General features: G+C 44.2%; 1 protein-coding gene across 1 annotated transcript in view; it reads left to right on the top strand.

Annotated features, from left to right (window-relative positions):
• Dnah9 (dynein axonemal heavy chain 9) overlaps positions 1–25,033 on the top strand; it is a 311,392-nt gene that overhangs the window by 55,459 nt on the left and 230,900 nt on the right. Inside the window, exons 16-20 of the mRNA XM_060363494.1 lie at positions 3,134–3,330; positions 3,425–3,849; positions 12,660–12,882; positions 14,079–14,245; positions 23,535–24,405. Coding sequence (XP_060219477.1) covers positions 3,134–3,330; positions 3,425–3,849; positions 12,660–12,882; positions 14,079–14,245; positions 23,535–24,405 — 1,883 coding nt within the window. The remainder of the gene's footprint in view (positions 1–3,133; positions 3,331–3,424; positions 3,850–12,659; positions 12,883–14,078; positions 14,246–23,534; positions 24,406–25,033) is intronic.

Consider the following 25,033-nt stretch of genomic DNA (forward strand, 5'->3'; position numbering starts at 1 on the left):
AAGGTCATGAGCTGCCTCTGAAGCTATTAGAAATAGGTAAGGACTTTGAATTAGGGTGGACAAACCGGGGTAAGGTGCACAGAGTAAAAAAATCTTATAACTGATGAAGTTTGCTAGAAAGGGCGGAAGAGTTCAAGACTAAAAGTTAAATTAGACCTTTACAGTCTGGTAGATTCTGGGTTGTCTAGCAAGGGTCATGTTGAAGAATGAGTCAAATTACACCAGCAAAGGAATATTTTAAATTCAGAAGACCAAAATGAGATGGGCATTACTTGTCAGGTCCAACCAGAAGCAGAAAGAGCACAGACATAATATCAGAAGGCCAACATGAATCCTGATACCCAGCCTGTGAAAGAGCGTACTTAAGTTGATGGGTACAGTATGTCTGGGAAAAAAACAAACAAACAAACAAAAAACACATCATAGTATTGGTAGCTGGAAAGACTGGGGTGTGAGGTGTGGTCTCTGCCTATAGGGAGTAGGGCTACTCCAAATGAAGGAAGTATGGCAAAGCACTCTGGGAGGTTAGTTTCTAGAGCCTGCGGAATGGAACACGGATGCTGAAACCCAAGAACTAGCTCTTAGCTACCAGCATGGAAGCCCTCTCCTTACTGAACTGAACAGACCTCTCTGGTGTTGGAAGTTTGGGCAAGCCTCCCATTCCGCCCACACCTCAACCTAGGTAAAGACAAAGCCTCTTTACAGACAGTGCCTACAGATGGCATCTCAAGTTAGTGACCCCCCTCTTAGCGGCTATCCGACTTTTCTGTGAAATGTTCTGATATGCCAGTTGCCCTCTGATGGAAGATGAGATTGGAGACAGAAGGCTGGAGAAGAGCTGGCAGTGTTTCTCCAAGATCACCAATGCCATATTCCCTCCAAGGAGACCAGAAAGCAGAGGAGCACCTTTTCTTCAAAATATAGCCCTTCCAAATTCTTTGAGTGGTAAATATTTTGTAGCAGCACATGGTCTTTACAGCTTCCTGAGCTGAAGCATTACAGGTTAAATCTAAGCCCAGGTGTGGTGGCACACACCTATATTCCTAGCTGCTAGGCAGCAAAGGCAGGAGAAATGCAACTTTGGGACCAGCAGGAGCAACATAAAAAGTTCTAGGACAGTTGGGCTACATAGAAGGACCCTGTATCAAAAAAAAAAAAAAAAAAAAAAAAAAAAAAAAAACAAGCAAACAAAATCCATATTTTATAGATACTGGCTGGCTAAGGGGTAATAAAGTGGCATACAAACACACTAGATTTTTCTTAAGTCCATTTTATCATTTTTACCTCCCCGTGTAGGATCAAGTCTATGTCCTTGGCTGACTTTTTGTCCTATCTGATCAAATCTTGCACAAATAGCAGGCTACATGTTACCTACCCTCCCTCCTCCCCCCCCCGGCACACTTTACCTCCTAAAGGACTGGCTTGTACCTCCATTGACAAAGCAGGGCAGTGTCCCCCTGTAATAATGATGTCTGCATTTTATCCACTGTAGGGATTCAGTTCTCAGGCCAGTATATGTGCCAAAAAGTCCCATAGTCTTCAAATATTTTTTCAAATCGTGTAAACTGTGCTGTTAGTCGCACGCAGCTTTATCTACTAACATGATAGTTTGCAACATGCCATGACTGCACACTGAGCACCCTGACTGAGGAAGACATGAAATCTGAAATGCTAACCAAGCTCTAAACGTTTTGGGTCCCACACCACTTGCCACTTTGGTTAAGGAGTATTCCATCGGTGGCCTGTGCTGCTAGTCTAACTCACCCAAAGCCCTCCTAGTCCCAAGCATTTCAGACAAGTGATGCCCAACCTACTTAACAATGGATACCACAAGATTTTATCTTTATTGCTCTTTGCATTGTTTGCATTGTTTTTTTGTTTTTTCCAGTTCTCCCTAGAGATCAAACTGTCCATGGAGGCTATTGGTAAACTCATCTCCCTTAGGCTAAAACATGCTTTTTGAGACTCTTCTGAGTCTCATTATTTGATCCCTGTGATTTTTAAAGTAAGATCTTAGTCTTATATAGGATCTTTGAGGACCTTACCATTTTTAAAATGAATGGCTCCATCAAAAATGAGGCTAATGGGATGAAGAAGCCCACCCCACCCCAAGTAATAGTCTATGAGAAGTGTCCTTTTGTGCCAGGTTGCTGTCATCTGTAGCTCTGCCATTCTCTAGGGCCTTGGCCTCATTCTATGGTTGAGAGAGTCATGTCACATCAAGCTGTGGTCTATGAGAGGGGAAGAGGGAATTTATCACAAAAGATCACCTGCCTTTCTGGGGTCCCTTCCCATCTTCCCCAAGTGAGAATCACATTACTACATGTAATCCCATGTAGAGCTGAGGAATTTGTTCACACACCAATTTTTAGATCTTGTTGTAGGAAATAAGAGAGCCATGGTTCAGTCAGGAGACTCCTTTGCCCACACTGTCCAACTCAGAACCTCTCCCACTTATTTCTACTCTCAAAAGATGCACGGTAATCAGTGGTTACAGATAAAATTTTACGTATTTCTCTTATACATGGAACATTGCTCCATGTTATATTTTGACTTGAATTTAGCAAGGCAACTCTGTGTAGCAAGCAATCAGGAATCTGTGAATTATTTATACTGTTTTTAAAATTTTCATCACTGCATGACTACAGAATTAAAGTAAGCTCTATGTGTATAGAAAAAGAACAGAAAAATTAGGATTGTGACGCTCTGGTGTTCATTCCTGTGTGAATGTGGGTGGGTAGACCCCACTCACGAAACAGATACTGGTGGGATTGTGTGGTTCACAGCTCTCTTCTTCAGGAGAAGCAGCCTCACCCCAGGGAGGCAGTTGAAAATATAGACGGGAGCTTTCTGCTCTCTGGCTTGTGTTGGTTGGTCACTGGAGCATGCTCTTCAAGGACAAGGAAAGTAAATGTCCTGTGATACCCAGGAGAGTCCCACACAAGAACGGGTTCATTCAGAATGTCAGCAGTTCCCTGAGGTGAAACACTACAGGGCTGTGCCCTCCCCTTTACAGGCAAAATTAACATTCGCATTTTTCTGAGCTCTAAAGAAACACTTGAGTCCAGGTTTTAGGAAATGCTGCCTTGACCACTTGCTGCACTCACCATCATTCTGTTGCTTTGTTTTCCAGAATGTAAGCCTGGACTCACCCCAATATTTGAAGCTCAGCTCAACCTTGTCACCCCGGAATTAGTTTTCCACCCATCTCTGGACTCTGGAGTGAAGGGAGGTTTATATGACATAGTCCAGAATCTCGTCAGCAGCATTTTTGCGGTAGCATCCCTGGTGCCCCGGCTTTCCCCTCACAGTGGCTCTCCTCACTATCAGGTACGGGAGCGGCAAACACCTGCCCTCCTCCACATCTGGGCGATCCCACTAAGCACCAGGTTAACCTCCCCGCGCTGTTCTCTCGCTCCCCCAGGGTGACCTAGAGGACATGGCTGATCTAGCCAGCCTGCGGAGCGTGCTCATGGAGAGGGTGCAGAGCATGATGAGCCTGTGCTGCGGCTATCGGAACACCCTCAGCCAGTACTCGTATCTGTACGTAGAGGATAGGAGGGAGGCTCTTGGTCAGTTTCTGCTCTACGGGCATGTCCTGACGCCCGAGGAAATTGAAGCCCATGCTGAAGATGGCATCCCAGAGAGCCCGCCCCTCCTCCATCACTTTAAAGTCCAGATAGACTCCTACGAGAAGCTCTATGAAGAGGTGGTCAGCCTAGAGCCCACGAAGGTGTTTGATGGCTGGATGCGGGTCGACTTGAGACCCTTCAAGGCATCTCTGCTGAACACAGTAAAGAAGTGGAGCCTCATGTTCAAGCAACATCTTGTTGACTTTGTCACTAACAGGTAACGCCATCATTCCGGCCGCCTTCTGTCCTCCCAGGCTGCAGGGATGCCATGCTCGCAAAGCTCTTTGTATCTTTCCCTATTGATTCATTGATTAAATGAAAACAGCAGGTTGACATTTCTAGTCTTTCAGATGCCATGATAATTTCAGCGCTGTGTCTTCCTTTGTTCACCAGATAATTGTCTGTGTTATTTTTCACTTGATGCTCAGTGGGTGAGAGGCACCTCGTAAGTGGTAAATAACATCAGAGACCATCATCTCAGATCTAACTCCCTCCACAATTCTGACCGTGAAATCTAAGCCTTGCAGGCAGAGGGGGTCTAATTTCATTTTAGAGTTTATTTCCTACCATTTCAACCTTGCTTTCGATGCTCCAGCTGTGCAATGTGGAAGTCATTAGAGCTGCAGGATCCTGTGTGCCTCTCTGTGCCATTTTAGCCATGTCACACATGGGATCTGAAAGTCTGTCTCTCCGGAGACCCAGAATACCCAGTAATGTATCCTCTAATCTAGAGCACTGTCCTCTGCATGGAAGATCCAGTTGATTGACAGTTTCCTGGTCACTCCATCCAAGTCATGGTCCCTAGAACCTCAGCAGCTGTCTCCACTCCAAACCTTGAGGAGTGTCCATATGCAGGGAAGGCACAGCCCCTCTGTCTAATGACTGCCCTTGGTGTGTCATGTGACTTTGCAAGGAAGCCAGCCTAGCCCTGCTCCTGCATCCTGAGCTGACCCTGCTCGGGGCTGAAGCTGCTCCAAGGCATGGTCTAGAATGTGAGCATGAAGGAGACAGCAAGACTGCGGCATCACCTACCAAAACAGAATCCTGGAGATTCCCACCTCCGTAAGGTGGTGTAGCAGCACCCTGCAGAGGCTCTGCAGGGCACAGTGGGATGCTCTGCACAGGACACCAGGGTTCCTTCGGAAGCAGCAGCTGGTTTCGGTACACTAGGTAAAGCTTTTGCTCACGGAAGAGCTGAAAGCAAGAGGAAGCAGCAGCACAAAGGGAAGGCTTTAGGCCTCTTTTGGTGAGCCTGATACCTGATGAACATGGCACGCACAAGTTTTAGAATTCGTATTTTTTTTTTTTTAATTAGGGCTAGAGCAGCTAACTACATCATATGTTTGTTGCAGTTTCCAAGCAGGAAGACAGCTGCCATGCTGCATGAGTCCATGCAGGGTACTTGTATGTTGGGCAAGGAGAGGGAGATTGCAGTAAGAGCCTCTATTGTAGTTTCCATAGGAAGGAAAGGTAAGACATGGAGTTCACCTAGGATTGGTGAGTATGAGTAATTTTTGGAGGCCAGGGCTGCCCCAGAGATGATAGAGATGGAGAAACGTGGTCAGAATATAGGAGCCTGGAATAGGCAGACTGTGAGGTTGATTTATGTATGAAAGGTGAGCTTGCCAGTCGAGAAGGCTTTTCCTGCAGCGTAAGACTGCAGGCTGTAAGACTATCTGAGTGACAGAATAAAGAACAATGGCTACGAAGCACAGCGATTGAGCCACCATGGCAGCTGTCACATAAATTTAGGGTTCCTCACAGGGTTCAACAGGATAAAACCATAGCAGAACGGTAAGGAGGCCTTGGCTCTTGCCTTTAACCCTAGTTCCTTATTTCTGGAAATAGACAATACAAGGTGGCTTCGGCTTAAATGCCAAGGTGGTGTTGTGCCTACTCTGTAAGCCTTAAGGAGAAGATGTTATTGTGTTGCTGGAGACCAGATGAAAATAGAAAAAATAAGAAAAATAAAAAGCCATTAGCACAGAGCATCTGTCCTCTTAGTGGATTAGGACTACAACCTGCTTTACGTGTTAACCTCGAGCCTCACTGTCCAAAGTCCAGCCCTCTGTTGTCACCTAAACTCTTACCCTGCCCAGCTGGGCTGACTCTAATCCGGCTCAGTCTTGGAGAGGTCCACCCTACCCTCCCTGTGTCTTTCACTAGACCTAGCTCTCCAGCAAACAAACAATAAAACCCTCCCGTTCCCTTGTCTCTCCATCTCTAGCTGGAATCTGGTTGTCCCACTAGGAAACTGATGTCACCACAGCCCTTCCAGACGGAAGCTGCTGCTTCTGCATCCTTCTGAGCCCTAGGCCAACTGTCCTAATCTTCACTGAAGCTGCCTACTGAGCTCTGACTTATTCGTCCTTCTCCTTAGGCTCACATCCTTTCCTATCACCCTAGTGACCTAGCATACCCCTTAAGTTTCCATAACACCTGATATGTTTTGCAGCCTCTTGCATACCCCATTGGTCTAGACCTGATTGTATGCTTTTCTCTCCATGGGGTAGGGAAGTAATTGTTCTCTATTCAAAAGCTCAGGTGTAAGCATTCCATTTTCTGACCACACCTGGCATCTTTCCGCCTCACTTACTTGGCAGCCCCACAGCGCAGAATTCTTCAGACCAGTCGGAATTTCCAACCCATTGATCCCACCACCTTCTCGGTATCTGTCAGTTCACCATAGCTTCTCACTCCCACCCTGAATAATCCTGACTCTATTTAAATCTCCACATCTGTACCTGAGCCATTTGTCCTGGCTGAAGCCCAAGTGAACTAGTCTTCTGGCCAGGCCCATATTTAGACATGTCAAGTACCTGCTTGAAGAAGTGCGTCCACCTTCATACGTTCTTGATGCTTCCATCTCTCCCAGACTCCCTTGCTTCTGTTCTCCACAAACACTATCAACAAGGCTGCTGTAAGCAGTGTCACATGTGTATCATTATACTCATGGGCAGGCAGGCTTTCTTTTGGGCTATCTACACATAGGCAGAGTTGCTGCGTTAAGAACAGGCCAGCTGTGGCAAACCTACCCCGAGGTAGAGAATAGCCTTGGGTGAGAGTCTCCACATCCCAGCAGCCTCAGCACCTCTCGGTCTGTTTCATCCTGGCCTCTTCTGCTGGAGGGTCATAGGATTTCACTGAGCTGAGCACTTTACTTTGGTCAGGGGTAAGGTGGCTCGTATTTTCACGCCTTCGGTGACGGTTTTCTTCCTGTGCTATTCTTAGCTCATCTTCCCATTTCTGTTGGACTTTATTTTGTATTTGTTGCTATTTAAGGATCGCTTACATATTTGAGCTGGAGAGATGGCTCAATGCTTAAGAGCATCTGGCTCTTGTAGAGCACCAGGGTTGATTTCCAGAACACAAATTGTGGCTTGGCTCGTAATCACCTGTAACTCCAGTTCCAGGAAGTGTGATGTCTTCTCTGGCCTTTACTGAGTACTGCATTTGTGTATATACATACACTCACAGCAAAAGTCATAATACAAGCAAAACATTCATACACATAAATTAAAAAGAAAATCTTTTTTTAAAGTTACTTATATATTCTATGTGTGATAGTTTGCTAGTTTTATATAGATCACCGATATACAACTACCCAATATAGTCTCTAGTCATATGGTCTATATTTCCCTTGCATTTACAGGCAGCCATCTGTATTTACGTGGTCTGCACTGTAGATCCAAACAACCACACATCAAGAACATTTTTTAAAAACTACATCTGAACATTTACGGACTTTGTCATTGTCCCCTAAACAATACAGCACAACAGGCGTGCACACAGCATTGGCACTGCGTGAGGTAATCATAAATAACCGGGTGGGGATGAACTGAAGTTCATGGGAAGGTTTGCACAGGAAGCGGCACATTCCGCCCTGTTTTACGGGTGGGATCTGGATATCTAGGGAATTCGGTTCACAGGTGGCCCTGAAACCAACATTGTGCGCAGGAGGGGGATCACCTTTGGTGAGCAGTTCCTAGATTCAGCCTACCCAAAAGCATCTGTCTTCTCCACTGGGCTTTTTTCTTGTTGGATAAATTCTCTTCCTGCCTGGGCATCCCAAGAATGTGCCCTTATCATCTAAAAGTCTTAGAACACCCGCTCCCACATTAACTAGTTCATAGCTTCAAGACTGTGACAAAACCTACGTCATCACTGTGGCTTTGTGGTAAGTCTTGATATCTGGTGGGGCAGGTCATCCACTTTCATTAAAAATGTCTCGACAGTTCTGGGCCATTCTTTTTTATAAATTGTATTCATCATTTTGTAAAAGAAAAGGAGCCACTGAAATTTCTCATTAAATTTGTACTGAGCATAGGAAAGTTTGGGGATCTTTATCTGTATAGCATTAAATGTCCATTTGTATGGGTGTGGCATCTTTTCCCACACTCATGTCACTCTTCTTCGCCAAGAAAAATTTCTGACTGTTACCTTTAAGTTAATTCACAGATTATTCTTCAGTACTTTTTTTGGGGGGGTTCCTAGTTCAAAATATTTTAAAATCATTTTCTAGGGAAAATATAATTGTTTTAAATATATTAATTTCTTCTAGGCACCCTGCTAAATTAACGTATTAACCCTAATAAATGACTTGTTGATGCTTTGGGGTATGATATGTACATAGCTACACACACAGATTTTCGCTTCTTTCTCTTCAGTCATTGCGTGTATCTCAGTTTGTTTGTTTGTTTGTTTGTTTGTTCCACACTGGCTAAGACTTTCTGTCTACTCTTTGAAACGTGTGTGTTAACAGGCCTTGACCTTGACCTTGAAAAAAATTTTGAGTTATATTTGCTATGTGAATGTGAGCTGTGTGTACGTATGGGTGTGGGGTAGACATTGTGTGTGTGTGTGTGTGTGTGTGTGTGTGTGTGTGTACGCGCATGTGAACCCTCCTGACTGGTTTAGAAATGCTCTCCCATTCCTAATCTATTGAGAATATTTAGTGTAAACACAAGTTTAATCTTTTCAAGTCCCTTTTCTAAATGTGCCATGATAATTCTATTTGTTGCCCCACACTGCTCCGTCTTGAACATCGTCGTTTGATTTCTCATATAGTGTAAACCCATCAGGAAGGTTCCAGTCTGCTCATGGCTTGAGCCTGTCTGCAAATCCTTCCTTTAACATTGCTGCTCCTATGCTTGCCACTACCATTGGCCTCTTGTCTGCCTTTTCATCCTGTCTTTGTCTGACTTTGGTTTTGAGATGTTGCCAGCTTCATGAAACAAGTTAGGATTAAATTCTCCTTGCTTATTCCCTGGGAGAGATGTGTGGTATTGGGATCCTTTGGTCCTTGGAAGTTTGATTTAAATCTTTTATAAAGGCATTGGGGCTTGTAATAGCTCTGTGTGAAGACCTTAAACTACAGTTTTAACCAGTTTCTTTAATGGTTATAAAAATAGAAAAAGATTTTTCCAGCCATTACTGCCATACTTTCCATAAAAGCACCCATTGCACATTAGTCATCAGATTACTGACATAAAATGTGTGACTTCATTTTATTTTATCCATTTTGGACCCTTTCATTTCTGTTGATTTCTGATTGCTTTCTTTTGACTCCTTTCCTGCTCTGTCTTACGAAGAACTACTTCATGTATTCATCGATTCTGTTCTTATAGTTTGACATTGATGTCAACCATTTATTATTTCATCTAAGTATTGTTCCCTTCGGGTTTATTTTCTATTTCCTTGCTGACTTAAGATGGATACTTCACTTATTTTGAGGCCTGCCTTTACAAGGCAATAATTTCATAATGATCTACTTCTAAGCATATTTAACATTCATCCTAGTGGTGCTGGTCCCAGTTGCGCTGTGATTTGCTTTTGAGTTGCACTGTGCTATGTATAATGACCAGCTCCTGGAGCATGCTGATGTCTGTCAGATGTGCTACGGTCAGTTTTCCTGTTGTGTACACAGGTGAAGGCCTATAACAAACATGATGTTCTATGCCCGGCTAGTTGATCAAGTTTGCTAACTGTTTTCGGTGAAATCTGCTGACTCCTCGCTCCTTTTCTTGTTTTGCTTATTATGTCACTTGCTGAGCTTCCTCTGCTCAAGTCTTCTACTTTGAGGTTATCTACACTGTGTGTGCTGTCCATGGAATTCCGTTCCTTTGTCCCATATTGTGTGGATCTACAGCACTTGACTTGTTTTATCTTCCTACAAACCAAACCTTTAACTGGACATCAGAGCCCTTCTTTACTCTGGCTCTGGCTCTGAAGTTAAAGTCCGCTATGTTGGACATTAACATAGCTAAAGCAACTTTCCTCTGATTGCTACTTGCCTGGTGCATCTCATTATCCTCTGGCTTTCAACCTCACCGTGCAGCTCCATTAGGAGAAGGTTTAATGATCGGCATCACTGAATGTTTAAACAGCTTTTAGCATGCTCACCTTTCACAGTGTTCGCTACACTCACTGGGCTGTGATTTAGTTTAATTTATTTTATTGGGTGCTATTTGTTTTATTTTTACAATCCTCTCTTCTCTGCTTTTTGGGTTGAACATTTTATTTTTAATTTCTATATTCCATTTCCCCCCTCTGCTAGCTTAAATGTTATAATATTGTACAGATCTGAAGGCTGCTGATAAGTGGATAAATTCATCAGCATTGTCACTTTCCTCCAAACCAGTGCAGGAGGTGGGAAGTGAACCTCAGGGATAGAGTGCTTGCTTAGCATGTGCAACTCCTCCCTCCCAGCATCACAAGGACACACACACACATACACACACACAAAAACACACACATTAAGAATTACTACTATTATTTATACACCAAAACATATACTTCTATTCCTGGTTGTGTAGATCACTTTCCAATATTTTTTAACCCCTTCGATTTGAATTTTAAGTATGACATAGGTTTTTCTGTAGTTCTGGGGAGCAGATCAGGCTTATACATTCCAGCAAGGGATAAGTTCTGAGCCAGATCCCTGGACCTCACTGTCCTGTTCTGTGTTGTCTACCTCCACCCACATCACAGACATCCATAGCATATCCACTGGCATCTCCTTTAGAAGGGTCAATTGATGGGTCTCTGCTCTTCATCTGAGCCTGTTTATTTTGCTCTTGCTATTTAATAAAATTGTAAAAGAAACTTCCAGAAGTCACTTTTTTTTTTAGCTGTTTGAGATATGACTCCACAGGGCCCTCAGATCTGTTGTGCTTTCGCTACTAATCAATTCTAACTATCACACTTGCTGACACCTCCCTTAGGTATCTAGGGTCTGCTAAGTGTTCAAGACACTCCTCTCCCATTTCTCACACTATAACTCACCCTTACACAGCTTTTCCTTACCTCTAAAAATGGTGTTATCATTTGACTCACTGCTAGAAAGTACTAGAAATCTCCCTCATCTCCTTTCACCTCTCATCTAACCCATTGACTGGTCCTATATTCTATGTGCAGAATTATCCAGAATCTGATCAATTCTTTTGTGTACCATCCAGGTCAAGGAAAGTGCCATCTGTCAGATAGACAGTGCTAGCCTCCACCAGATACTCCCCTGGCTTCCCTTGTCTCTCCACCACCAAGGCCACCATCCCTAGCAGCAGACCTCCAACCAAAATCTATTGTCCAGCTGCAGATTTGTCTTCAGGCATGGGAAACTAAAGTATTGTATTCAGAATTCTTTCACTTAGCATTTTGAGCTTACTAAGGTCAGCTAGGGCCCTGTTTACCACATTTTCCCTCTCCCATGCTTCTTTTTCTTCTTATGTCCCTGACACCTTGACTTTGTGCTCCACAACACACCAAATTTAGCCAACCCCTACTGCCTTTGCTCATGTCCTTCCTGCCAGTGGGGTTCCCATCTCTCATGCCTTTCTGTAGCTCACTTCCTTATCCATCCAATTTTCTGCTTCGAAATGCCCTTCATAGAAAAGGCTTTGCTCATCCCCATCACATCAAGTCTTGGCTTCACCCTTTCACCCTGATTGTCTCTGGTGCCATTCATCTCTGTGTGAAGCTGTACAGTGCATGCCATCCGTTTTCTTCCTCCTTCCTTGTCTTGCTTTTATGTAAGCTTCATAAGTGCAGGGACTTTGCTCATCTTTTCTTTCTACTCTCAGTCCCTGGAAACTTGGTAGGGTTCCTAATGGATACTCACCAAAACTTGCTGAATTACAGAAAATGGGCATCTCACTAACTCTCATAACAGCTAGTGAGATAAGTTGAGCCTTCCAGTCTTCCAGTCAAGGAAAACAAGGGTCTGAGATGTTAAATGGCTTGGTCATAGTGACATGTCTAATAACTGTCAAAATCAAATTCAAATATGTGTATGTGTATGTGAGAGAGAGAGAAACAGACAAGCAGACAGATAGAGACCGACAGACAGAGATAGAGAAGAGAGACTTTGGAGGCAAGAACATTTTTATCTGTATTTGTTTACTTGTTTTGTTTTGTTTTGAGACAGGGTCACTCTGTGTAGCCCTGGCTATCCTGGATCTTACTATATGGATCAGGCTGGCCTTGAACTCATAGAGGCTCATCTGCCTCAGGCTCTTGAGTACTAGCATTAAAGGTGTGCACCCCCATGCCCAGCCCTCATGTTTCCCTTTAAAATTTTGATTTAAAATCATTTCAGCCTTAGCAAAAGTTACAAAACAGCACTGAAAGTTTCTATTTATGCTTGCTTGGCTTTCCTAGACGATACCATTTTGTCTAGCCATGGTACATGATCAAACACCACGAGTTATAATTGATGTAGGAGTAGTTAAGTAATCCGCAGACCCATCATGACAACCTCAGTTGCCCCACTCACATACTTTTTCTGGTTCAGGATCATAGCTAGAAGCACACATTCCACTCATGTGTCCTATCTCCCAGAGGGCCAGGGCTGCCCTCATCTTTCACAACCTGTACATTGGTGAAGAAAGCCACATTAATCACAAGGCTAGTCCCTCCAAGTTCCAGGCCCACAGTGAGCTTCCTGCAACAATAGCTCCTGATAGGGATGTCAGAAGCCTTCCTCAAGAGGAGTGCAAGGAAATTGGCCCATGGTGTTTTGTGTTCATCCAGCCTGACTGACCTTGACGTATTCATAAAGAGCACTGAGAGTGGTTTGCTCAAGGAGGTGGAGAAAGGAGATTTCCAAGGACTGGTTGAGATCATGGGACACCTTGTCACCCTTAAAGAGCGACAGAGCAGCACCGATGACATGTTTGAGCCACTGAAGCAAACGATTGAGCTGCTGAAGTCATATGAACAAGAGCTGCCAGAAGCCGTGTTTAAGCTACTAGAGGTCAGTGTATTTGACTGTTCCTTACAAGACACAGAAGGAGAGCCTTAGGATTTCAGCGGAGGGTGGGAGGTTGCATTCAAGTAAATGAAGAGTGGCTCCATGGTGACTCCAGACCAAGGACCATGTCTTAGAGCATTAATGTGTAATGCGTGGGTAATGGCTAGCATTTGGGGAAAATCACTATATATCCTGAAAACTGTAGTGGCAGAACTCACAGGGATAGCAATTTTACCCCAGATTTAAAGATAAGACAACTCTTTTATGAAACTGGATTTTGCTATGTAGCTTAGACTAGAGTTTATTTCATCTTACATCTCTCAGGTCACAATCCATCATGGAGGGAATTCAGGGTAACAACTCAAGGCAGGAACCTGGAGGCAGAAACCAAAGTAGATGCCATGGGAGCGTGCTGCTCATTCCCTGGCTTGCTCAGACTGCCTTTTTTTTTTTAATATCATACAGTATCATTTGCACAACCCACAGAGGGTTACCCCATATCAATAATTAATCAAGAAAATGTCTCACAGACTTGCCTGCAAGCCATTCCAATGGGAGAATTTCTCAGCTGAGGTTTCCTCTTTCCATATGACTCTGGCATATATCAAGTCAACAAAAACCATCTAGTGAGGATATCATCCCTGCCTTGCCCCACTCTATGATAAAGGGTTGAGCCAAATGTTTGATTTGAGGAAAACAATCAGATCTTAGTGATTTTAATAAGGTCTAAGAAAAAAACTCAAAAGAATAACTGAACACCCTTGAGGACTATAGAAAAGGACAAAGATTACTAGGTGAGAGGTGAAAGGATAAGGGTAGTTCTGAGTCAAAAGCAGATGACCACGAAGAAAAAAGACTAGAGAGGCAAGTTGAGAAACAGCAGGGTGACAGCAGAGAGTTAAAAATGGCACCAGAGCCAGGCGTGGTGGCGCACACCTTTGATCCCAGCACCTGGGAGGTAGGTGGATCGCTGTGAGTTCAAGGCTAACCTGGTCTACAAAGTGCATCCAGTACAGCCAAGGCTACAGATAGATAAATAGATAGATAGATAGATAGATAGATAGATAGATAGGCAGATAGATGGACAGACAGACAATGTGCTCTACAGCAGGGATTGAGGCAGAGTGGAGGTGTGTGTTCTCAGGTCGGAGGGGAAGGGAGAGCAGTGTGGGTTGAGCACTCCCTCTTGTTCTTTCTAGGAACTTCCTGAGAAGTGGAAGAGCGTGAAGAAGATGGCCATCACCGTGAGGCAGCAGGTGGCCCCTCTGCAGGCAAATGAAGTGGCCCTGCTCCGCCAGCGGTGCTCAGCCTTCGAGGCCGAGCAGCAGCAATTCCAGGAGAGATTCCGCAGAGAAGCTCCTTTCAGGTGTGGACCGGGGTGACCATCTTCCTCTTGAGTTTACACTTTGGCTTTTGCAGCAAAGGCTTATTAACAGTCTTCCGGAGTAGGTCCTTTAGTTACGGTGTAGTCCGGAGGTGGGCGGAGTGTTAGTTCCACTTGTGTGAATGACCAAGGGCTAGAGAACCACCCTCCCTTTAAGAAAGAGTCAAAAGCTTCTTATGCCCCACCCCCCGGGTTAATGAGGGAATCTTAGGGGTTCTTAAGGGCATTATGGTAAACTGATTAAGATTTCCTCAGTTAGAATTCTAAATTCTCAGACTTTGGCTGGGCTTAAAAAGCTGTTGATAGATAAAACACAGGCACATATCACAAGCATGTGTCCTGTGGACCTCCTGTCCCCCCCCCCCCCCACACACACACAAGTTTAAAACTGGCTGCTGCTAGAATGTTTAAATCATGTTGGAAGGCATTTTAGTGGTTTAAGATTTTGGCACAAATGTCTGAGGACATTTCTCTGCAGTTGGTAGTTCTGTAGACCTTCCCTGCTGGCCCACAGGTCCTGCATAAACAGGTCAACCATGGGAGAGCGAACCCCACGGACGTGTCCTGTAGCTTACGCCTGGCCCATGGGTCCTCAGCTTCGCATGCACTGCTTAGCCTCCAGGCCTTCCCCCAAATGCCACGCCGTGTCTGAATAGCAGGGAACCTCTCTCCCCATTGGCTCCTTAATGGGGAGCTGTGGTCTGTTTCCCAGGGCTGAGGTGTTTTGTTTTGTTGTGGTGGTGGTGGTGGTTTGTTTGTTTGTTTGTTGCTGTGGCTTCAGATTTGGAAGTCTCCAAATAGAGGAAGCACACAGAAGGACTGAGAAATTTCCCCAGGTCTGCTCCTAGGGTCTGTACCACATCAGGTTGTTTAATACTGTTTGTTCTCTACATAATACCAGTAGTCACCTCACAGGCTGTTATAGGAATTAACAAGATTATTGCTAAATGTGTTTACTACCGTGCCCAGTGTGTTGGCGTCCAGCTGTCCTGGTGGGTCACTGTTTCAGTTTTAGCATAGCAAGTCTCATGTCTGGGCCTAATCTCTTAAAAATCTATTTCGGTTGACAGGTAATAATCACATGTCTTCTGGGACACAATAGAATGCTTTGTCCCATTTATGCTCTGTTTAAAGATCAATTTGGAATATTGAAGATATCCCTCATCTCAAACATTTTTCATTTCTTTCTTATGAAAAAAATTGACACCCTCTCTTCCAGTTGCTCTGAATCATATCTTACAATCATATACAATCGCACCTGTAACTAGCCTTCTGGGTAAAGAACGCCCGTATGCTCCCCTCCTCGTCAGTCTACCTCTGTGCCCCCTTTACCTTTCACCCCATTCCCACTGCTCAGTCATCTAATGTTATTAAGCAGCAGCCACATTCTAAACACCATCATTGGATGTACAAGACACCAAGCTTTTAGGAGGCAAACAAGAGAAAGAGTCTGAACCACATATAATATGAACATGTAGAGTTTGTGGCTCTACCGCGGGATGCTGTCCCATGGTCACCATGCGGAGCTTGGAAAGACTGCAATGTCCAGGCTCTTCTGAAGACCTACTACGTTAGACTTTCAGGGGCGAGCCCTGTGAATCAGTATCAAGTGAGGTTCCCCGGTGATTCCTGTGCAGTCAAGTTGGAGGACTGCTCCCTGAAGGGAATCGGTTTTCTTTGAAGCAAACACACAGGACTTCAAATGACTCTGCACCTTAACAGTTACTTTAAGGGGCCAAACCTTTGTGCCAAAACAATGTCTGTTGCTAAGAACATTTGTGGAACACACCAGTGGACCATTCTTTCGGAGTTCAAGGCTTATCTTTTGGGTCCTCAGTTAGGTGTACAATGAAAGTTGTAAACTGGACTCAGATTGTGAAGAGGAAGCATAAATGAGGGAGGCTGATTTTCAAGAGGTCAATGTTCATCACAACCCTGTCAGTGGCAGCGAAGGACAGCCTTTGTGTCAACTGTCTACTTAAACTTCTTCAAATGAATCCCACGAAGGCTTAGAAATATCTTCCCACAGTGACTGTTCAACAGGAACCAACCATGGCGTCTTAGTGTAGGTCCATCAAACTTGTAGCTGTCGCTCATGTGCAGCTTGTGTGTGTTGATCAGCTGGCGGGCTCTTTTACTTTCTTTGTCTGTGACTGTTTTTCCTTCCTAGCACTCCTTCCTGGTAGCTACTCCTAGCTGGCTTCCTAAATTCACATCTGTTAATTCCACATGCAGATGAATCTTTATGGGAGAATGCTTCCAAAAGGACTCTCACAACAGTCTGAGAAACCAAATGTTGCTGAAATTTTGATGTATTTCTCTTCCAGAATCATGGGGCTCTTGCTAAAGGGAACCTTAGCAGGCATCAACTCGTGTTGTTTTGTTCCATTTCTTACTTTGGTGTGTGTGGGTGTGTAAAATGTGTAACTGAGTGTGCTCTTGTTCCTTTATATTTTGATCTTTTATAGATCTCCAGAGTATGCTGCATCCTCTGACAATACAAGTTTCTGTCCCTGAAGCAGGCTATGCTCAGCTTCTAATATTCTTGTCTTTGAGAAGGAAGAAAATGAGTGTCTCATTAGGCTCTTGCCATCTGACAGGTGCGGTGCAAAGTTGGGCTTCTGAAATTTAGACTCTCTCTTCATGCCCAAGTCAAATGTTCCTCATTCCTTTAGTTCTTAACTTGAAGACAGCTCAGCAATTTCCTAGCTGAGTTCCCATGCTTCACAATAATTGACTGAACTGTCATATTCAAATTCAAGGACCATCTACTGCTTTTTCAGTCTGTGACAGATTTTACTGAAAGGAATGTTCCATGCTTCTGTCATTCTCTTGTTCAATCTTTGACCTTGAGCATAGGTTTCCTGACCTTAGAGAATGGTACCGTGATAAGTACTCTTCCTACCTGTACAAGGCCAAGGTAATCCAAGGATTTTCATACCCTAGATAGTCTATCCTATGAGCTCCAACTCACAGAGAAACTATTAGGATTTTCAACTGGCCGCTAGATTCTGTGAACAATGGGTAAAGCCTGAAGATGCCCTCCATCAGGCTCTGCATAAAAGCAACAGGAAGAAGCAGGTTTTCTTAATGGCCTGGCACAGGAGCATGAGGGAAAGGGGGCCCTGTGTTCTGCTTATGAAGTAAGTACCTGCTGTCATTTCCAAAGCTAGAGAAAAGAACCATAAATATTATATGAACTCTAAGACCAGGACATAGAAATAGCCTAACATAAAGATGTATTATTGGTTCAGCTTGCCTGACCTACCAGTTAACCTGACTCATTTGTTTGATTTAGGCTTCTATAGTGTTAATGAGACTTGGCTTCAACAGTAGAGTTAGCTAAGAATTATAAGAGTACTAGAATTTTTCAGAAATATACATGTCCTGATATCAATCAATTTTAGCCTTAGGGATAATTTAAAATATGAGTAGTAAGACATATTCTTGGTACCATCTTTAACTAGACCGGCTCACACATCCTGGAAGAGGTATAGACTGAGCCAATGCAAAGTAAGTTCCATTCGAGTTTAATAATCAAAGTGGAAAGCAAGTATCTTCCATAGAAAATAATCATGGACAAAAAGGCACAAAATATAAGGCACAGACTAAATACAGCCAAGATGTGGGAACTAGGACCGGAGGGTAGACAGAGCAGTCCAGATGACCCAGCTTGAAAAGTCAGCATATGGAACCACAGCCTTTTAGATGTACAATGGGCTTTGTTCTAACAATATTTGAGGTGCCCAACCTATCAAATCCCATAGCTAGCAACACAATAGGACACGGAAGGTCAGTTATGTCTCTTATGATCGCATGCCCGGTTTCTAGTACCTACTCTCTAGCATCATGAAGGAGGAATGAACTGAAAGCCTATTGCTAACCCAGAAGGAAAATAAAATTCAGATTCCAAATTATAGTGCTACTAAATTAGTATTGCTTTTTTAGCACTATGGAATAAAAGACATTCATTAAAGCATTGGATATTGGAAATTTGTCTGTAATATAACTCCCTCTTTCTCATCGAGCAGGAAAGACTGAAGACCAGGTCTCAAATGAGAGGTTAGAACAGCCATGACTCAACGTGATAAGGCCTGAATTGAAGCAGAGGCCAATACTGGGTTTGAGAAAGAGGGGAGAGAATCAACAGGAATGGAGGGAAGAGAGCATGGGATGCTTCTCTATCTTTTAGCTTGGAAAAATAGGTATTGGTACCGAGATGGACCAGCACAGAGTGCGCAGGGCTGGGGATCACAGTCAGGGTGGATACCTCGAGTTTTGTCTGCTGATAGGGTGTTGTGTGGGTACATGTCATTCTTCCTCCTCCGTACAGACGCCAGGCTGCAGTCAGCATTCCCCCGTGGCTCCTTCCGAAGACTCACAACAGGCTCTCCCTCCTCGCTCTCCCTCCTCGCTCTCCCTCCTTGCTCTCCCTCCTCGCTCTCCCTCCTCTCTCTCTAGGCTCTCATAATCGAACAACATATTTCCATTACTTAATTGTATTTTTATTTATGCAGGCATTTCTCCTTCAGTTCAAGATACTCATTGTATTTTTACTTCTGTTCCAAAGACCCACTGTACGCTTCTATTCTGTGACTTTATCCTTAAACTCTCTTCTTTCCCTGGTTTGGAAAAGTGCTTCATTGTTAGCATAAAGTTTATGAGTATCTTGACAAGTCGTTATAAAGGCATGTTTTTGAGACCAAGTCTCATTACATAGTAGAGGCTGGACCTCCTGCCTCAGCTTCTGAGTGGTGGGATTATAGGCATGTGCTACCATGCCTAATTTATTCTAAATGTTTGAAACTGCTACCTGCTCTCATGTGTAGAGATTCCCTTCAAAATGATTCAAAACTGGTGTCCATTCATGATTAGACATAGGAAAAGGTCTTCCACAAATTTAAACAACAAACAAACTTATGCCAAAAAGCACATTTAAGACACCATTATCAATTTCTGGGTGTTTATGTGATAAGGAAAAAAAATAGCACATATTACAACTTTCCATGCACTGCAAATACCACTTAACTCACATCTTATCTGGTAAATTCTTCCTGAACTGTACATGAAATGATTAAAATGGGATTTGGGGTTTTTAAAGTTTGTCTGAATCTTATACCTCTTGTTCTAACATGAAATAGTTGATTTCACATTCTACATTTACTATAGACTAGAGAGAAAGTAGAATTCACACGCAAACCAACAGTTCATCTCTTAAAGAAAAAAAAAAGGCAGAAGGATCCTTCATGCCTCGGTGATTTTTCTTGCTGAAATGCTTGTCACAAAGACAATTCTATTTCTTCCACTTAGTCCATTATCTAGTGCTCATTGTAGAAGCAGCAGGAAAAAAAAATCAGAGATGATGCTGGTTTCACCCTGAAAACCACCCCAGTATTCTTTGCTAACGGCTGTCCCTGACCTGTGCATGGCATTCAGCCACAGGTCTTGGTGACCACAACCCACAAGCCAAAACCAGTTCAGCAGGATCAGGTGGGCAGCAGGCAGAATGTGTATCCAGACCAATTTGACACTAATGAAATGGTGTGTGTGTGTGTGTGTGTGTGTGTGTGTGTGTGACTGTTCCTGTGCTGCACAGTGATGGGGAGTAAAACGGTAAACAGTTTGAGTGAATAACTTTACTTGGGATTTCTTTCTGTCTGTTATGGCAGATGTTTCTAGAAACAACTGAAAGAAGAGACAGCTCATAGAAGGGAGTCTACAGTCTCCTCCCTTCCTCCCTGCCATATCTTGTCAGTAAACACTCATACCCAGTGCATAGAAGGAAATAGCTGGTTCTCTAGACTCTTGTAGGTGTCCATCAGTCCCCTGAGGAACCTCTGAGGCCCTGTCCAAATGGGCAGAAGAATGTATTCATTCTACACTAAGTCATAGGACCACAAATATCTACCTTCTCAAGTACACAGAAACAAAGCCTTAGCTGGGGATTGAGAGGAAAGATAACAGGAGATGGGAGAAGGAAAAGCAGAGCCCCCCCCCGGAATTCTTGTCACCCATGCCCCTAACCACAGGACTGTGGACTGTCTTGTGAGCTCCTATACACATGAGGCCAGTTTGTTGAGGAGAGGCTTTGCCCTGAAGCATGCCTTGTGGGGTAGCAGTGCAAAGTGTTGGGTGTGTGCTTTCAGCATTTGACAAAAAGGAAAAAGAAAATGAGGTAAAGAGATAAAACTAGATATTAAGCTTAAGGAAGTCAAATGCAGAATTAGAGGCTGCCAGGAGGGAGCAGGCCAAAGAATGGAGAATGTTTACAGATGAGGGAAAGTGGGGATAGCCAAGAGGAAGGGCTTGAGAAGACAAGGAGCCTAAACTGAAACAGTGAAGGAAAAGGTAAAACATTTTTTTAGTTTTATTTATTCATTACATATACAGTGTTCTGCCTGCCTGTACACCTGCACAGCAGAAGAGGGCACCAGATCTCATTATAGATGGTTCTGAGTCATCATGTGGTTGCTGGGAACTGAACTCAGGACCTTTGGAAGGGCATCCCAATGCTCTTAACCTCTGAGCCATCTCTCCAGGCCCTGAAAAAGGTGAAATTATTTGGGGGTATTCACTAAGTTTTACAGTTAATAAGAGTGGTTCCTATTAAGTTGGGCCATCACTGCTGAAGCTAATGCTAATACAGGCTACAGGTAGGAGCTCCCCTGTACATATGGACACTACCTTAGCATGTCAGAATACTGGGGAAAGCTTGCATGCTGCTGCTTTCTGGGCCCCTTGAGACTCTGATCATACTAGATTTATGTCATCTTGACACAAGCTATAGTCATCTGTGAGGAGGAAAGCTCAGTTGAGAGAATGCCTTCATAAGATCTGGCTTTGGCAAACCTGTAGTGCATTTTCTTAATTAGGAATTGATGAGTGAGGGTCCACCCTATTGTGGGTGGTACCATCTCTGGGATATTGCTCCTGGGTTTTGTAAGAAAGCAAGCTGAGCAAGCTATAGTGAGCAAACCAGTAGGCAGCATCCCTCCATGGCTTCTACCTCAGCTCCTGCCGTGATTGCATTTTGTCTGGCTTACTTCAATGATGGATGACTACATGGAAGCATAAATCAAATAAACCCTTTCCTCTACAACTTGCTTTTGGTCATGGTTTTCATCAGAGCAAGAGTAACCCGAACTAGGACAGAAGTTAGTACCAGATAATGAAGGATTGCTGTTACAAGTCCGACCATGTTGTTTTTGAGGGGTTTGTGGAAGGACTTTAAAACTTTAGGCTAAAAAGTCATTGAGTATTGAAAGCTCAGTGAGCTGATCTGTAGGAGTGTGGAAGACAAGAATGTTGAGAGCAGTGCAGATGATGGAGGCCTGGCTTGTGAAGTTTCAGAGGGAAGCAGAGACTCTACTGAGACTTTAGTGTGAAGAATCTGTGGTGTCTGGTCAGCTGGGGCTGCAGAATCAGCTGTGATTGTCAAGAGACCAGAACCACTAAAGTAAATCCTTTGTTTTGCTGGAACAATGGATGTAGCACATAGGCAGCTCAGTCTCCATGTGGGTTCCCTAGTAAGGGGAGCAGAGGCTATCTCTGTTATGAACTCAGTTGCTTACACTTTGATCACTTTCCTCGGGCTGGGCAACCTTGCCAGGCCACAGAGGAAGAGGATGCAGGCAGTCCTAATGAGACTTAACAGGCTAGGGTCAGATAGTAGGGGAGGAGGACTTCCCTCTTTCAGTGAACTAGGGAAGAGGGATAGGGAGAAAAAGGGTGGGAGGATAGGACCAGGAGGAGATAAGGGAGAGGGCTACAATCAGGATATAAAGTGAATAAATTGTAAAAAAAATAAAAAAGTAATTTTTACTCACACACACACACACACACACACACACACAAATAGACTGGCATCACTGAGGTGAAATCTCCTGAAAGTGTTTCCTCAAGGTCAGGTCAGCACACAGAAACTGTTTTCCGGAAGTAGCCAAGGTTGGACCTCATGCTGGCAGCTGAACTTGTAATGTAAGAGTCACTCAGGTGGTGCTGGTTTCGAAGGCATGAAGGTTTGATTGTGACTGTGCTGTCGTTCTTCCCTCTCTCTTGAAGTAAGAAAGCATTTGATTTATTTTCAATTTTACTGGAGCCCACAGTTGACTTTGAACTTTCAAAAATATTTCAGAGTTTTGCAGAGACTTGGGATTTTGAAAGATAATAGATATTTTTAAAAGACAACTTTTAAAGTTCGAATTTGTAAGAATGTGGGACATGTTTTATGTTGTGATTATTCATGTGTGATCTTGGGGATAAACAATAAAGAAAAGGTTGTGGTTTAATGGTGATGTGTTTGTATGCCAAGTTGGCAAGGGTTCAGCTGTTCTGTGATTTATATCAACTTGACACAAGCTAACGTCATCAGAGAGGAAGGAGCCTCAATTGAGAAAGTGTCTCTTTAAGATTGGGCTGTAAACAAGGCTGTACAGCATTTTCTTAATTAGTGACTGATGGGGGAGGGGCCAGCCCACTGTGGGTGGTGTCACCCCTGAGTTGTTGTCCTTGGGTTTTGTAAGAAAGTAGGCTGAGCAAACCAGCAGGAGCAAGCCAGTAAGCAGCACTCTTCCATGGCCTCTGCATCAACCCCTGCCTCCAGGTTCCTGCCCTGTTTGAGTTCCTGTTCTGGCCTCCTCCAGTAATGGACCATGATGTGGAAGTGTAAGCCTAATTAACCCTTTCCTCCCCAATTTGCTTTTGGTCATGGTGTTTCATTATATCACTAGTAACTCTAGCTAGGACACTGATTTAAGTGACCTGGGAGATGTTTGTGCATAGGAAAATCACAGCTTTCTGAAAATCTTAACATTCAGCTAAAGCTGAGAGCACTGAACCCATAGAGGACAAAGGCAGAGTGGTCTAATGGGGTCCTGGATAAGGGCTCTGAGAGTAATTTTGAAGAAGCACAAGATGGCAGGTCTATTTTTATCACCTTGGGTTTCATAAAAGATCTAAGCATGACGTCGCTCTTTTATGATTGCTATATTTGGAGTTTGAGACAAAGCCTCACTGTAGAGCCCACACTGACCTTACGCTCAGGATCTTCATGCCTCAGTCTTCCAAATGTGAGGATTACAGACATGTGCCACCACACACTGCATCTTCTCCTAAATAGCTGCAGGTTCTTAAATAGTTCTTCCTTCTCATGGTTCCACACACCCCATTCATCCCAGGATGGGAATCTATGTTAGGAGCCTTTTATGCTGATTTAGTGGCTCTAGGAGTGGATCCCTATGTGCTTACCAAAGGAATATGTTGTGCTTTCTAGGTTTAATAGCACCGACCCACACCAAATGCTGGATGCCTGGCACTCGGAGATCCAGCGCATGGAATCCACCATGGCTACCATCTCCAAGTCAGCTGCTTTGTTTGAAGTCAGTGTTCCTGAATTCAAGCAGCTGAAGCAGTGCAGGAAGGAGGCCTGCCAGCTAAAGGAGCTCTGGGACACCATTGGAATGGTGACCTCCAGTATCCACGCCTGGGAGGCCACCAGCTGGAGGAGCATCAGTGTGGAAGCCATGGACTCAGAGTGCAAGCAGTTCTCCCGGCACATCCGGAACCTAGACAAGGAGCTCAGAGCCTGGGATGCATTCACAGGCCTGGAGAGCACAGTGTTGAACACTCTGACCTCCCTGAGAGCTGTGGCTGAGCTGCAAAATCCCGCCATCCGGGAGCGGCACTGGAGGCAGCTGATGCAGGCCACCGGTGTGAGTTTTACCATGGATCAGGACACCACCCTGGCTCACCTCTTGCAGCTCCAGCTCCACCACTTTGAGGACGAGGTCCGGGGCATAGTGGACAGAGCTGTCAAAGAGATGGGTATGGAGAAGACCTTGAAGGAACTGCAGACCACCTGGGCCAGCATGCAATTCCACTACGAGCCCCACGCACGAACCCACATCCCCTTGCTGCAGTCTGATGAGGACCTCATTGAGGTTCTGGAGGACAATCAGCTGCAACTTCAGAACCTGATGATGTCCAAGTACATTTCTTTCTTCCTGGAAGAAGTGTCAACCTGGCAGAGGAAGCTGTCCACAGCTGACTCGGTCATCTCTATCTGGTTCGAGGTGCAGCGTACCTGGTCTCACCTGGAGAGCATATTCATTGGTTCAGAAGACATCCGGGCTCAGCTACCCCAGGTACCTGCTCTTGAAATCCTATGCTACTTAAGTCTCTGGTCTGGGTAAAGGGAAGACGATCCCATCCCAAAAGTGTTGGGGTTCCTTTCTTTGCATCCTAGGGCACTTCCTCCAATCACTGGCCTGACCTACTACCAAGAAAAAAAAAAAAGAATGATAACAAAGTTGCAAACAATGGCCTTTACATGGGAAAGAGAGAAAAGAGATCGACCATACCAGGTGCTGTGGCTTGGGAATCATTCCTTAAGGGTCATCTCATAGATTTTATAGCTCAAGTACTCAAAGAAACCGAGTCTTGTTGCCAGGCAGGTTCAAAGTCATTTTCCCCAGGCAGTGAACCATCCTGCAAACTGTTAATTGGCACTACCATGCCCAGATACCAGTTCTCTGCTAAAGACTAATGGCAGATTTCCCTAAAATGTATCCACACATTATTACCTTCCCCATGTCTGTCCTCCTAATTAGCCCTAATTAATGTGTCATTAACCAACCCCCCATCTTGGTGGACTCTAATCCCTTCCTTTACGCCCTAGACTTCTGCATCCATTCAGGACAGCCAGTTCTTTGCTGACAGATTAGTTTGACTCTAAAATGTCACCAGTTGTCCAGGCCTTATTAGGAACTTAAA

This window comes from Meriones unguiculatus, chromosome 11 (genome assembly GCF_030254825.1).
Source record: "Meriones unguiculatus strain TT.TT164.6M chromosome 11, Bangor_MerUng_6.1, whole genome shotgun sequence".
In the NCBI taxonomy this organism is placed as follows: domain Eukaryota; kingdom Metazoa; phylum Chordata; class Mammalia; order Rodentia; family Muridae; genus Meriones; species Meriones unguiculatus.